Source organism: Ptychodera flava, chromosome 4 (genome assembly GCF_041260155.1).
Source record: "Ptychodera flava strain L36383 chromosome 4, AS_Pfla_20210202, whole genome shotgun sequence".
Classification (NCBI taxonomy): Eukaryota; Metazoa; Hemichordata; class Enteropneusta; family Ptychoderidae; genus Ptychodera; species Ptychodera flava.
The window spans coordinates 34,528,654-34,544,969 of record NC_091931.1 but is presented as its reverse complement, the minus strand read 5'-3'; the positions used below and the strand labels follow the sequence as shown (position 1 = coordinate 34,544,969).

General features: G+C 36.7%; 1 protein-coding gene across 1 annotated transcript; it reads left to right on the top strand.

Annotated features, from left to right (window-relative positions):
- Nucleotides 1-3,077: 3,077 nt before the first annotated feature.
- Nucleotides 3,078-14,928, top strand: LOC139131543 (cysteine-rich hydrophobic domain-containing protein 2-like). The gene is made up of 5 exons (XM_070697634.1): nucleotides 3,078-3,236; nucleotides 9,670-9,724; nucleotides 13,233-13,388; nucleotides 13,856-13,972; nucleotides 14,833-14,928. Exons 1-5 carry the CDS (start codon nucleotides 3,112-3,114, stop codon nucleotides 14,881-14,883), a joined length of 504 nt encoding a protein of 167 aa, XP_070553735.1. The 5' UTR covers nucleotides 3,078-3,111; the 3' UTR covers nucleotides 14,884-14,928.
- The last annotated feature ends 1,388 nt before the right edge of the window (nucleotides 14,929-16,316 follow it).

The following is a 16,316-nucleotide window of genomic DNA, read 5'->3' as shown; positions in this document are numbered from 1 at the left end:
GGTACAGAAGAAACAAATTTACAGTTTACAATACAGTCCATGAATGAAAAAAGGGATACAGCCAATTGACAGGTGCCCCCCCCACCCCAGGTCAATTTCCCAACTTCCGTAGCAGCATTTCTGAAAAGGCTGATAATCCATGACCACTATTGAGACAAGGGAGGGCTGTTTGATCAGATAAGATACAGGGATCCATGAATCTCAGTTTCTGCAAAACCATCCAAAGGTTTCACTCGAAAGACAGGACAGGTTAACTTGGAGAAACCGAGAAGGAACTTCTGTCTGCTCTCTGACTGTAATTCATTCTAGAGAAAAGGAAAGTTATGAATATGCATGATGTAACATGTATGTAACAAAGAAATCTTTTGAATATCTGAGAGGATCACTTTGTTCAATTTTGTATTCATTCATCACTGGTAGTTTGTGTGTTCACCTTGAAGTTTCCAGTTTGCCTTTTGCAAGTACCTGTGAACAAGATATAAATGAAAGGTCAGATTGCTTTGCTACAAAGCTTGAAGAGCCAAGTCTCTCAGGGAGCCTTGAACTTCCACTGTCAATTTTGGCATTGTTTATTTAATTATTATTTATTTATTTATTTCAAGGAAGATCAGCGGGAGCAAGTCCTATTTACATGCTCCATAAAATATAAATACAAATGCATAAAGTTCAATAAAACAATATGCAACACACAGACGAAACCAATGAAAATATATTTACAATTTTAAGCTTGAAATTTTGACCAGGTGTCCAAAATTTCCATAAAGTGATATCAACGGCAGGGTTGGAAATGCACAATTCATTTAAAGTGGCCATGCATCTTTGAAGAGCCGAGTACTTAAAAAACATTGAGTTCACAAACTGTGAGTCTGAAAACTGTGAGATCTTGTACTTCTCTGAGGAGCACTAAAATTAATGTGTGCTATGACTGATAAGATTTTACAGATGGACCTTTTACATAGTGTGGTAATACTACATTCAGTTTATGCCGAGGGGGGGGTGAATTTCTCAGCGCAAACACGGCCCTCTCCCCATCCAATATCATGGTGATGGGATTGTGTGTCACTGTATCGGCTTGACATCACACTTTCAAAACGGATCAGTCATTAGAGGGCGCTGTTTGCGGTAAGCTATCCGCACACATTGGAAGCGAATGTCTCCCTCAAATCTCATGTCCATCAATGTCAGTAACATGAAACCCAAGAAAAACAAGCAGATATGTAAGAGGTTCTGGACAATCAAAACACATATGAGAAACAGAATCTTTTCAGAAAGGAGATGGATTTTTCTCTGAATTGTTATATCCGCATGAAATCCACACGAAGTATTGGACAACTTCAGACCATGGCCGCAAGCAATATAACTTTAAAGAGACAATCCTAAAAGCCTGGTACTCACATCGGTGCTTGTTTATGTTGACTATTAAAATGATGTTAGTTCTTTGTTCTCATTTGAAAGTTACGTACACGTCCACGTATTATTAATAAATCAATTTTTTCAGAGATAAAGCCTATAGCACACTTGCCCCTATCTTTTCTATTTATCTATTTATATATTTATTCATACATTCATTAATGAACAGTCACTATTGAGATAATATATCTAAATTTGTGTATATTTATTTTGTGTAAAGGCCAAGACAAGACGTTCAAATAATTTCTTCATAGCACCTCTGTTTCTTCATAAGACTTTCAAGGCACATAGAGACTGATGATTTTGTGTCACAAGTCATAATGTCTGTGACATGTTTTCCTAACATTTACGAATTCCTTTCACCCCATCATTTCGAAACAAGCTCTGCAACTATATGCATACCGACTTTGAATAACCACTGCTAATTTCAAATACTTTGATCCGGGCTCATGACACAGAAATGAAAGACTTTAAATTTTGTTTCACTTTCCCAAATTGTCTAATTGTAAACACAGTTGCTGATAACAAATCAATCTCATCCTTTTGGCACACTGCACTGGTGACTGACTGTCTCATTTTTTTTTCTGGCTGCTTCTTCATGGATGGGGAGGGGGGTTGCAGAGTGCAAGGGAGCCGCCATTTTTTACGGCCGGGGGGCGGGGGGTTGGTTCAGAGGAATTTCATTGGAAACCCCGAAATTTCAAGTAACCTCCTTGCCAACTATGATGAATTTGAGTAAACCCCCATCTCTAACTCAAAAATTTTGACTAACAACCCCCCCTCCCAACTTAGAAAAGTTAAATACCAATATTTGTGGAGGGACTGTGGTAAAATTTACTAAATACATGTACAACAATAGTAAAGACCTTTCAAATCCTTGTGTACCCTGCTAGATTATGGTCAGTTATCTCACGACAGTTGAAAAAGGTGAAACAAACACAATGAAATTCAAAGTGACAACAAAATACAGATATAAAAGCTCAGGCTATAACCAGTATCCAACCATATAGTATTGTTTAATTTGGATGGGTATCATGACAGGGTTTTCACTCGGATATCTGACTGGGCAGAATTGGACAGTACGGGGGGGGGGACACGCAAGAGGCTAAGGGAAAAAGTGTCAGAGGGGCTGGCCCCTATCATGCATGGAAAACTTTGAGAAATTGATGTGTGCGATGGTGCAGTCTGGTGCAATCTGAGAGATATTTTTAATTTGTTTTTTTACTATTACTTAAAGTAAAACTGTTAGAACACCCTAAGGTGAGATGGGGGTCTCCCCTCTCTGGTATCTGAAATTTTGAGAAATTGATGTGTTTAATGGTGCAATCTGAGAGGTCCTTCAATTTATTTTGCACAAAAAATGGAGTACCTCCCCTCACTTCTTCCTCTCCTCATTTTGAGAACCCCCCTTGAAGTTTTCATTTTTTGAGTGACCCCCCCCCCCGGTAAATAATGACGGCTTCCTACGACTATTAGGCGTGCAGTCAACCTTTAAAATTTGAAGGTCAAAGATCAACGTGCATTCGAACAAAAATCAAAAATCAAACATGTATTTCATGAGAAATCCTTAACTTTTACAGTATGTATTTTTAGGGCATTATGGCTGTTTGGAGAGAAAAACGAAAGTTTACAGTGATTTCTCGCAATCGGCAGATTGCAGGTTTTCTCGCGAGATTTCAATGAGAAGTTCTGAAAATCAAAATGGCGGATCTAATGGATGCGATATATGAAGAAGACGACGAAGAAAACGATGGCTTACACGAGGAAGATTACTTAAGTATGGTTCCGGACCCTATAATAGTTAAGGGAGCAGGACATGTCACAGTGTAAGTACAGAAACAACTTGAACGATTACAAAATACACAGAAAGCCGAAAGCTAGTGCGTATGAGTGACCCAGCTGTTTGTACGTCTTTGTTTTCGGTTAGCACAATGACAACAAAGATGAACACATTGCTTCTGCGTCATTCCTTCGTTTCTGCCTTCTCAAACACTTTTTATTCACACAGCGAACTGATAAGCTTACTCTGGCTGTTCAGTTTGTGATGTATACGCAAATTCGGGTCACAGGGACAAAGGAAACAATCGCTAAATGCTTCATTGCTTTACCCCACTCGTGCCGTGGCGACACTCAGTTCGGGATATTGTCACACACCGGCATTTGCCGAGGTTAGATGGTTAAAAACCGGTAAAAGGTAAAATAAGTTTTAAATGGACGCATTTAATCATTTCATTTGGGAATCTTCAATGTTTGACGTATAAATCTATCTAATACTGTGATACATACAGACGCTATCCGGTACCCCCATCCGGGTCGGTCGTACCGGTACCTTGATCGGACGATGATCTTGTTACCGAAGTGTGACGAAATCAGATGACACAATACTCAGAAAGGTCACTTCATTTCCCAAAACACAGGCCTAGTAATGCCTGCCAAATTTTCCTCACTCAATATCTCCTGCATTTTGGAAACCCACACAAGCTTCCACCTAGCCTGTTGTACTATCCGTCAACTTTGTCCTGAAGTGGAGTTAAACCTTTTTTTATGTCACAGAAAATATAACTAAGTGTGTCAGTCCCTTTTACATCCATGGTCAGTCCCTTGAAGCGAACATTACGTTGTTTATTAATCCTTTCACGGGAAGCCGAGAGCTTACAGTATGAGGATAATGTTCAAGCTGACATCTAATATATTATTTTTGCTGCTTAGTGTTATATTATTAGCTTAGAGCATGGAGGTAGTAGAGATCTACTACCTCCATGCTTAGAGTAGGTTCCATAGGCTGAGAGGGCTGTACTTCCATTTTATGGACAGTGCTTGTGCTCCCCTGTTATTGTATTTGAGGAAAATGCACCAAATGCGGCTTTGTATCATAAATCACAGCCCTGTGTGTAAATGTGAATGGGGTTACGAAAGAACCAATATTTGAAGTCTAAAGAATCAAACTGTAAAACAGTCTCTACCAGCAGAATTTCCTAATAGGTTGTAAAGTCAAGAATGTGTAAAAGAAGGGAAGCGAGTATATTTTCCATCTGCTGAAGGGTTTTACATGGATAGCTCTAGAAGTTAAATCCAAAAATGCAAGTACTGTATCATAATTATGACATTTATTTTATTGTTCCGACAAATAGCCTAAAGTACTCACTGTATTTCCAGGTACTGATGAAGAGTGACAAACACTATTGCTCAATGTGATTGTGTGTGTTCCTGTAGGTTGTATTGTAGAAAGGAAATGACATTGGCCGCATTGATATCACTGAGTGTACAAAGGCACTGAGTGAGTCATCCTTTGTATGAGTATGGCTTCCTGGCCAATCTCCTCCGTAATTGTTGACTGCAACCGCTACTTTTAGATTTTGTTAAAGTATATAGTACATTTTTTTGTAATTTTGCATCGGTTATTTGTATAGTATGATCCAAACAATGTCATCAGGCATTCCTGTTCATAGACATGATTTTAAAAAAATATACACTGTGAGCAGAAAACCTCTGTAAATGTACCATTAATTACATGTACATTCAAGATAATCATGTGTAAACTGAAAGAAAGATATAATATCTGTTGAACACACCAGAATAAAATGAAATCTGTGTTTTACCCAGACAGCCACCTGTTTACATATTATGGAATCTCTTCATTATTTTTAACATTCACACCATTTCCTGAAACATTCAGGTTGATAGAATAATACTCTACATGGGAGTTGACTTTCTGTTTCCAGTTTTATTTTGTCTGAGAAATAGAGATCTACGGATGTGCTTGGAGATTTAAGTGAAATTGATGCTTACATTATGAATGTATGCAGCATAATAATGTGAAGTCAAACGAATGTTAACATAGAGTATAGTGAAGATTAAAGGGTGAAAATGTATCTTTCATGACACACTGAGTGGGAGTCTTCTTCAGCTTAGTAGTGAGGGTCTAATTGTGAGTGGATGTCCCTCCTATGAGAACTGCAAAACCTTCACTTTGCTGATTGTTGAAAAATCATGTCCTCACCATGTACGGACATACAATATACACATCAATGTGAATGCTCAACGAGTGTCCTTTGTGTATATGTGCTATGTGTCTCAGGGGTCTTTTTGACCATACAAACGTGCCTGAAATGCATGTATATTAGGTACATATAGGTCATAAGGATGTACTGTACCATCTTGCTCAGGTAATGTACCTGCACATAGAAAGTTTTACACACCTGCTTACACTTTCCCCTAGGAAGCAAAGCATTTTGTTTCATAATCAAGAACATAATCAAAAACTAGAGGCCACTGTTGGTATGGGGGATTAACGAAAGTTTACTTTTATATACACAATGTATGTACGTTTTAATCCAAAATGGTGGCCATAGCCCAAAGCAACTCTCATAGGGAAAATAAAATTTGTGATAATCATGAACAGAATTCTGTTAAAACTTTATGTACTCTATAGGCTTCAAATGAGTCCACGCAAGCAGCAGCGAAAAGAGTGTCATAAAGATTTGAAGTGTTCAAAAAACTCCCTGGGGAGATTTTACCTGTAAGTCAGAGTGCAACAGTAGCTCATAGAGGATACTGGATAGATAATCACATGACAGACGTGTCTCATCATAGTCCTGTTACCGGTACATCCGCCTGTCTTATTGACAGTGTGCTGGCATTTGATGAGGGATTACTCAACACCATGATAATATCGTGATCCCTTATTTGTCATGGTTTACTTTTGTAAATCTGTTTAGCCTTCAGTGCATTGACAAGATAATCAAGCAACGTCAGATGCATTTCTAAGATAACAGTCTGAAATTCTTGAAATCAATCACGAAGCAAAGAAAATCATGGATGAAGACGTAGACATGGGATTAAGGGAATTACCTAGTGATGTAGTGACTTTGCACTCTCCAGTGCACACACATGTACCCATCTACCATTGCTTTAAAAATTACTGGAGGGAAGGAGAGAAGTTCAATGCGTTGAGAACAAATAAACATTGCAGACAAGAAGATTGGAAAGCTTTGTTACAAGTCTGTTTCACTGACAAAAGATCAAATTTCTCATCTGCTGGTAACTTTTTCATGTTTTCATTGTAGTAGTAGGAGTAGTAATTGTGTTTTATTGTGACTTGCCTGTCCAATTTGCTTATACCAGTAAGTCACCATTTGATTAACCTAAAGGCCATGGACTTCAGTGATTCCTGGGATCAAGTTTGTTCTAGCCTGTAAGAGGATTATGGAAGTGTCATAGCCTTTTGTTTTCCATTGAAATTGTAATCTAAAGGAAATTTCCTTGCAAGACAATCTGACACCAACACAGGCCTTTAAACAGTACAGGCAGTTGAAGGCATGAAAGACACATATAAAATCATAGTCTACCACTCCACTGTCTATGATAAAATATACAAACAAGTGAGTGAGGGCAAGATAAAGGCAAGGGCATTATAATCCATGTACAAAGCCTCTTTTCGTAATATGAAATGTTTTCAATAAATGTTACAAACTACTTATAACATTAGAAAACAGGTGTTACTTTAAGTGTATCTTTTATTGGTCTATCACGAAATATATCCAGAATTGTCCCAAGGTACATGTACGTGCTGTACATGTATGTTGTAGTCGCTGATATTGTTTGCATCCAAATATAAAGTGACATTCATCCTCTACAATATTCTCATCACAAAATCTACAGATACAATCATGCAGTGGTTCGTTTCTAAACCTTCCTATCTCTATACAGAGGGGTAAAATACCCATATGAAGTTGAGCGAACAGAGACTGTTGACTACAACTTAAATTAAGATACCCATATTTTTCTAGCTTTATAAAGTGATTTAAATTTTATATAACTAGATAATTTAGGTTTATGCCACATAATTTTGAAAGACTGTACTCGTTACTAGTATACAACAAAATTATGTCCATTTTTTATATGAAATCATATGGATTACGGTATTTTTCAAAAAAAGTTGACCCAGCATGCTATCCCACGCATATCTGATTACTGTCACCCCTCGCCCATATAAGGCTACTTAAAGTTGACACCAGGCAGATTATGAAATGTCAAGTTTGTTGAGGAATATGAGTAATTCATATGATGTAACTGGTTTTTGTATTGTATAGTGTGACACTGAATTGGATGACTTTCATGAAGGTTTGTCATGATACACATAATACATGTATGTCATTGAACTTGGGGTAATTTGCATAGAACACTAGTATGTTATGATATTTATGCATGATACTTCACTTCAAACAATCGAAAGAAATATCCATGTGAATGCTCCTCAGTTCTAGGAATTTCTACACCTTTCCATGTTTTTGTTTTACTATTGTACGATCAAAGGCAGTTCATCCAATCACGTACAAATTTTGTGTATCACGTTGTTGTTTTCTGTGGCAAGGCTACATGTAGCCCTCTGTACAGGCAAATGGGAAACAGGGAAACTTAAAGAGCAGTAGTTTGCTGTAACTTTTGATGATCTTTTTTTCACCATTTTCATTTTTATGTCAACTTCAGTTTCCTGTTCTACTCCCCAAAGCATAGTAAAATACAAACGGTTCACCTTGTCCAATTAGCCTGTACATGTGTAAACTGCATTGTTATTGATGTCAATTGAATTCTGATCTGAAAGATAATTTAAATGTAAACAATAACAGTGCATTCTACATACATGTATATACAGAAACTGCATTTGCACACTAAACAGTATCCACTGGATGTTGTAACACGCTTTTGGTAGTAGAGCAAGAACTGGCAATGTGACGTATGAAATAAAAATAAAAATAGTGAAAACAAATCACCAAAATATACAGCTACTTGATAATAGTATTTACTCTGAAAATCATTAGGAGTCATGACATATACTTGTTGTTACAGTTTATGTCCATGATATACTGGTAAGCTCCATTTCCTGTAACTTGTGATGGATATTATGAGGTTATTATGAGCAAAGGGACATTGGTGCAGCGTATCGCCCAACGCTAAGTATAGGGCGATGCGTGGCGCCAATGTCCGAGTGCATCCTTTGTGGTATTTTCGTAATAACCTTATTATTATACATCTAACATCCATTACTGGGGCATCAAATTGTCAGAGTGGTGGCTGTTTTTGTGCAGTGTCAACAATTTTTCTTCCGATTTATAGCGCCAGTGTGGAACGCTATGTCAGACGCTCTTCTGCATGTTCTAATAGTGTGTGCGTGCACTACACATACGTACAGAGCACGTGAGAGACATGTTCTGGCACTCGTCCAATGAATCCCTTGAACCGTTCAACAGTGAACGTGCAGATACAGCCACAGGGATGGGGCGCCTGGAAACCGTATGTGTTACGGAACAGGCATTTCGTACGGCTTTTTACGGTCTGGACTTGGTGTCATATATCAATAATCAAATTGCATGTTGTACATATATTGTTTGCTTCTTTGATACCTTTGTATTTGAATGTACTTTGGGTAAAGAACAAAGTTCACCTGTGTATGTGAATGACAATAAGGAAATTATTATCAAAAGATACAGTGATCGGCAAATGTAATTGTTTTTGCCTCTGTACAAGGTGATTTAGGGATAAAATGTACTTGATTTCCATCTGGCTGTATAGATTGACAACCAGCTCAACCGTATGCATTTCATTTAGTTATATTTTATTCATTTGAATGCACTGCATATCAAGTTCCTGAAACGTCAATGCATCGCTGAATCCTTTGATCAGTGAGCATCTCTAGAGAAAACCAAAGCATTCAATTACTCAAATATGACATAACAGCCTGATTAGTAATTGCTGACCTTTAGAATATTATAATCCAGACTGTCAACTCATTCCCACCCTATTCTTCTCCCTCTTGTCCTAATATATATTGTATGTGATACACAGGCAGATAATATTAAAGATACGGTACTTGCAAGAATAACACTTCAACATGTACATATTGAGTGGGCGTAAAATGTGGGCTTGAAAACATTCTTCTTATACTCTTATAGTAGTATAAAATCCTTGTTGTTCATTATGCTGTCAAATATTCAGATTTAATGTGGGATATCACAAGGATGAATATTAACATAAAAAAGTTTTTTTTAAATGGTCAGGATAATATATATTCTATATTTATTGATATCTAATAAATTTAAGCTGTTCAGATTACACATAGCTATTTCACCAATATATACAATGTAGTACATGTGGCAGTGCTAGGAGATTTGGTCGAATTTTACATCATAGGTATCAGAATGTCAATGAAGATACATTTGTGCGTATTACCTGTTTTAATCACTCCTCATTTATTTTCAGTTTTGGACTAAGTAATAGATTTGACACAGAATTTCCTTCAGGACTTGCAGCCAAGGTAAGTCCCCTTTCTTTATCACTGTGTAAGTTTTTTTTTTCAGTATTTCATACTTTTAAGTATTTCCATAAAATCGTCATTATGACGTTCTCGTAACAGTGACTGGGGCTTCAAATGGGGTTTCTTGTGGCCATAATCATACAATATCACATCAACGTTTCTTCTGATTTCGAAGAAATATGTAGTATGACAACATGGATCTGACAACCTGAGAAACTGCAAACAGATTGCCTGAAAAGATCCTGCAATCATCTGATAAGTCCCATGAATCCATCCTAAGTGTATACATAGAAGCACCCACTAAAGGCAATGAGTATTGGATGCCTTGAAATAGTCAAAGTTACAAGTCGGACATTCCATTAGGCATTTATCTCATGCATAATACTATTGTTCTTCTTGACAGCAAATGTATGATGCTTTATTTTACTTGAAAACAAATAACTTACAACATAAGCCGTGCAGTTCTTTTACTGGTCTATAAACTACCTGTAGGTTTCAAATCTTATGTCTGTTTGCAAAATTTCAGACCAATGACTAGGTTCTAGACTAAAATTTAAGTGGGGCACTGTTTTTAAAACATAAATGGTGAGATTTTTGAGTGTGTTAGAGTCAGATCATCCCTGAAAGATACAATGTATACAACATTTTATGGAAGGTCAGGGCCTTGTTACAACAATGGAGAGATTTTAGAAAAATCACAACAAGGCATTCTAGCAGGTAACTTTTGAAAGTCACCTGCCCAAGGAAAATTTTACCTGTCCTTACAATTACAACCATTTTCAGTATAGAGCGCGAAGCCACTGCAATGAACTGCAATAAAACCGCTTACACTAATTAGTTCAGCTGTAGCCGTGGCCACTTTGGTGTTTAACAAGGCTACTTGATAAAGACCAAAAAGTCTGCTTGTACAAAGGCAAAACTAGCTCTGTCTGAGGCTCGAGTTGTAAATGAGAGTTTACGATTGGCACCCTGTGTTCAAGATTAAGATACAATGTAACATTACCATGCACTGGTCCATGTACAAATCTTTTTTATTTCAACTTCCCCAGACAAACTGTCTGCATTGGACATACAATGTTGTCGACTTTGCCAGCTGGCTACAGCTGAAACTAATTAGTGTGAGCAGTTTTATTGCAGTTCACTGCAGTGGCTTCGCGCTCTATTACTGAAAATGGTTGTATGTGGTGCATGCAGTACATCCAGGTTTTCTCAACAAACTAAGAAATCAGATAATATTTTCACCTGGCTATCAGACAGGTAACTGTGTAAAGTTTCACCAAGCCCAGCTAAGAATTTCCTGCCCCAGGAAGGTGATAGGCAGTTCTTACCTATTCTGATAACAAGCTTGCAATGACTGAATTGGTGTGAGGGGAATTTCTCAGTGCATGAATGGTATTATTGATAGAAGTGCTGGCTTATCATGGTTTTGACATAGTTAAAGCTTACATGTAGATGTTCTATGCATGCATTTCTTCCAGTTAATTTCCCTGGTACCGTTTGTGTAGTATACCTGTACAATAAAAACTGAAAATGAAAAAGATTTCAGTCAGCGATTATCAGATAACATCAAAAAGTACAGTTCTATGTTTTCACTTCCTGTTAGACAAGCTAACCCTGAGTACTGTAACCTAAGTTTTGCTGTAGCCTAGCGTCGTGACTGTCCATGGCTGTATAAATCTCTTGCACCAGTTGTGTTTATCTACAGATGACCTTGTAAATCCTCTGAACAGTTTACATTGATGGGTTTCATGACGTGGTTTTGACACTGTGTACTGACGTCATGACATTTAGTGTTTCCTATCGTCTTTTCTACACTTAAATAAGCAACTACAGACCTCTCTGTCAGCTTGACTCAGTTTTATCAGCTGGCGTCCATCCAAGGATATCTGTTCAACCATTTGAACACTGATGCTCAAGCTGTGTTTGAGATGGCATCTTCCGGGAAACTAATGCTTACATATATATTTACAGTGAATGAATGAATAGTAGGTCATTTCAAGGAAAAGTTACAAGAATGTTTAGATAGTGATATTTCAAGCCTGTATTGAAACTAAACTGCAAACTACCGTGTACTTCCTACTTTTGCAATGTATTTTTAATAGTTTTCTGTGAAAGCCAAAATTAACTTTGTTTAATGTCTGTCTATAGCCTCAGATTTTTCCAAAAAATATCCCTATTTCTAGTTCCAAACAATGAACAGTGGTGAGCATTAACATGTATTTATGATATTTAAAAAGTACGGTACGGTAAACATGCTTACTCAGAGTACTCACAAACTATAGATGACATAACATAAAACTGAACTTTTCAGAGATAGTTTGAAGTGCCAGTTCATCACTTCCTGGACTTCCTGTCAACTAAAAGGGATGCGGTAGTTGTGAACCCAAGCCACTTGAGAGAAAGAGGGTGCTGTTCCCGGTTCCCCAGTGATGACAGGTCCGACAATTCCAATGAACAAACACAGTAGCATTTGATAATTTGAAGTTACTGATTGAGTGTTTGAAGCTCTCAAACAGCCAAGTGGTTTTAACCTCAGGAAGCAGTGATTCTGCGAAGGAATGGTTCCGCCTGAGTTTTGTATATTGTCTCTTTATACTGAAAAGAGTGCAGGTTGGGACAATAACACTCTGTAAAACCTAAATAAACAGAATTGTGTATTTTATCCTCAGAGATTTCAATCCATATGCTTAGTGCGGCTACAAAACCATGGTGTGTTAAAAATGTTGTGTATGATGATGATTTGTTAATAGGGTGATGCTAAAGGACTCGAGTTGTGCATAGTACTATTTTATGCCACTTTCTTTGTACTCTTGTATTCACAGACTTGAAAACTTACCAAATTGGTCAATTTTGAATCCATTTGTACAAATTTTACTGAATGTTAGATGCTGCTGTGAAAAAACATGCATGAGCATAGATTATTGAAAAAATCTGTTCAGTTGTTGAGATTTGGGGAGAAAAAGTAAATGGGACAGTTTTTCGGCAGCTTTATCGCTAAACAAATTGTTTAGCTGGATATAACTACATTGTTTCAAAGGAGGGCGAAGGACTTACATTGCCTAAATATTCAACATCAACAAGCACAATGTGAGATCTAGGAATTGAGGAGTGCTGGAATGAGGAAGATACTGTATATGCACCTTGAAAACAGACACCTGAGGTTTTCAGCAGATTATAATCGCAGAATTTTTCTCAAATCTTTCTCGTCACATCAGCATTTCTGTGATGTCACGCATTCTATATCAAGCAAGTGTACATTGGTACATCCATAGTTACATCATTGAGGTATAAATGAAACCACAATACTTGGATACTACAGATTTCCCTTAGCAACCCTACACTAAGAACTTTGAATCCTTCAGTATTATTTGAACCATTTTTCACCCCTTTTAACCCATTCACCCCTGATTCTCAATAAACAGGTCCACAATCACCATTGATAACAATGGGCTTGGGCCAAACCATGGTGATGAAAGGGTTAAAATTGTCTTTTCCTTCATCCACACAGGTGGCACCAGAGGAATACAAGAGCACTATCAGTAGAGTAAATAGCATTTTAAGAAAAACATTGCCCGTCAATGTCAAATGGTTATTCTGTGGTTGTATATGCTGTTGTTGTACCTTAGGATGTTCCCTGTGGCCTGTTATATGTCTCAGTAAAAGGGTAAGCGTTGTTGGGAAATTTTTCCCAGTCTTTTCATTTTCACAGGTGTTTTGAATATACAGTTGAAACTTCAAACTACCGATATGCAGAAACTGTTCTTGCCTGTAACTGAATTGTCTTCACCGTTGCAACATTTATCATTGTCACGCTACAAACAGTATTGATACTGGAAACTCACAGTTATGCGATTGCCACAGGGGAGTTACCAGGAAGTTACAAAGGCCCAGGAGTATAAATTTACAGGTTATGAAGATGTTGAAATATTACGTGATGAAGTTACAAAAGCACATGAGCACATAAATGTCCATGTAATGTCACTGTAGACTAAGATGTCGCAATATTGAGTAATCAAATTTGTAATCTTTCTTCTTTCTGTTTTTCATCATCAAATATATTTAACAATACACAGCTATTCAATGTATCTCACAAAACCCTCTTTATTTTTTGAAATGTTTTTCTTTTTGCAGACAAAACATTCTATAGAAAAAGTACTAGATTGGGAAAACAGTCATCTATATCATAAATTAGGACTCCATTGGGTGTTATGTAAACAACGATGTGATTCCAGTAATATGATGGAATATGTAAGTTAAGGAAAAGAATGTGCTGCTCAGTTAGATTTTTCAAACCTCCAAGGTTTTACTTCTTTACTGGTCTTGAAATTGTGTTGACTCAAAGTTGCCAAGAAAATTATCTTTCACCATTTTTTTTCATGAAATATAAAAAATGTTTATTTTTCAAGTAGAAATTTAACTCGGAGAGTGAGAGCCATTTTGAAATTAAGTATAAAGGAGGAGAGTATTAAAGAAATTGAGATTATTTGCTTCTTGTGTACGCACTGTGACCTTGAATTTTCATTCTTTATCGTGTATAGTTCAAGGTGTCTTTCAGCAAAGTACCGGCAAAAACTTTGAACTTTCACGCAGATGCGTACAGGTACTAACTACCAATATCTCTGAACATTGTTTCATGAACATTTGACCAGCCAGAGAATACTGTAATATGATAATTGTCCGTGTTAAATCTGTATGTTTCTGAAACTGGCAACTTAGAGAGAAAATTGAAAATTTGGGAAGTTTAATAACCCCATGACTACTACCTCAATGTATCTAATTGCTGTAACAAACATACTTTGAACATGTAAAGGATCTGGACAGAATTTTTCAGCTCTAAAAGTATATGTGAATTCATAGGGGTGCTTGAAAGGCCTAGCATTCAAGGTTGTCAAGTTGTTAGGAGGCAACATGACAAGTTATAATATCAGATGTATATTAATATTGAAGTTTGCAGTTTCATCTGTTAGAGTATTTACAAAGAGTCATATTTTTGAGAAAAGTTGTGTACTAAGCTGTGCGTAGCTGATGACTTACAGTACCATGAGAGATTTACATCAGAACTTGGAATTTGCTGACAAAGCTCTTTCTCTTTTTTTTTTCTTTACCAGGTACTAAAGATAGAATTTATTCCAAAGGTGTCAATACTGAAACCGGACTAACCCAAGCTGGCCCTTAGGCCAACAGTAGATAATACAAAAAAATTTACACTTACAGATCCGGGGAAGATTGTGATCGGTGAATACTTTCTCACAAAGTGGACCAAGAAACTCTAAAATCGATACCAGTTCAGCAGTATTTACAACTCCTTCCTTTTTAAAAAAATTTTTTTTATTTAATTTCTTTTTCTTGAAAAAAATAACATCAATGCAGGACAGTCTAGCTGTGTAAATAAGTAGAACTTAAAGAATATTCAACGAAATATTATGAGGCGCAGAAAGCTTCCATTAACGTCAACAAACCTACCTAACACTTGGTGGCATTGGCGAAGAAAATATTGTGTTCATATAGGAATTATATTTGTACAAATTTTGGTCATGTTGCCTGTCAAATTCATCATATTTTTTTTCCTTTCTTTCTTTGGGACCTTAAAAACAACTACATAAAAATTGAATTGATTTTTATTCAAGACAAGTCTATCTTTTTTTTTTTCTTTTTCTCCTTTCTCCTGTATCTGACAAGGTGACCAGTTTCATTTATTCATTACAATGTTTACAAAAGGATATGTTTGTCAAGAAAACTTAGCAATTTTATTTTATTATATTGAAGAGGAAGAGAAGGAACTTTATGCATTGTTTTTGTACTATAATTTATTGTTGAAAGTTTTCAAAGAAATGATAAAGAAACTCTTGCTTCTTAACCCTTTCACCCCCAGTTCCCTGTGTACAGGTCCAACTTTACCATAGAAAACAATGGATTTGGGACAAACATGGTGGTGAAAGGGTTAATGCTTCAAGCTTTTGCTGTTGTTGAGATAGTTTCCTTGAAAGGCAATCATTACGATTTGTTCAATCGCAGTGTGATTTACGATAGCGTCGCAATTTTGAACTCTAACCCTCGGGTGACCTATTGACCTCGACTTCACGCAGAGATGTTACCCTTGGAACACAGGGTTCAAAGTGTCCCTGAACCTTTCATTGTTTGATTGTGTGAGTTCAAAAGGAAATGGCCCCCTTTATCAAACAGTGTGTTATGGCTTTTGCAAGACCTTCATGTTAGTGTGGGGTCATTGAAAACATACCTAGTATCAATGTCAGGGTTTTTTTAATTCCAGTGCAAAAAATATTCAGTGCTTCCTATTATCTTTGTTGGACCAATACTTATCTTCTCCTTCTTCTTCATATTGCGTGCAACATTGAATGTTTCTGGAATTACATTTCACAGTTGATATATGTACAGCCACTGCGTAGCTAGTTTTGAGTTGTGTAGATCTTATGGTACATCACAGTCAGTACTCATGGACAAATTAAATTGCGTTGAGTGACTTTGCCTTGGAAATTCTTTCAAACCAATGTCTCTCGAAAGGTAAGATTGATAGACTTCAAAAAAAAAAAACTGACAAAAAACAAGCAAACAATCAAGAAGTCTATATATC

What these genes read in the sequence shown, in the direction of transcription:
- LOC139131543 (XM_070697634.1), top strand. Translation starts at nt 3,112, where the DNA reads ATGGCGGATCTAATGGATGCGATATATGAAGAAGACGACGAAGAAAAC. An exon ending in CTTCAGGACTTGCAGCCAAG is followed by an intron (nt 9,725 to 13,232) that starts GTAAGTCCCCTT and finishes TCATCCACACAG; the next exon opens with GTGGCACCAGAGGAATACAA. An exon ending in CCAGTAATATGATGGAATAT is followed by an intron (nt 13,973 to 14,832) that starts GTAAGTTAAGGA and finishes TTTCTTTACCAG; the next exon opens with GTACTAAAGATAGAATTTAT.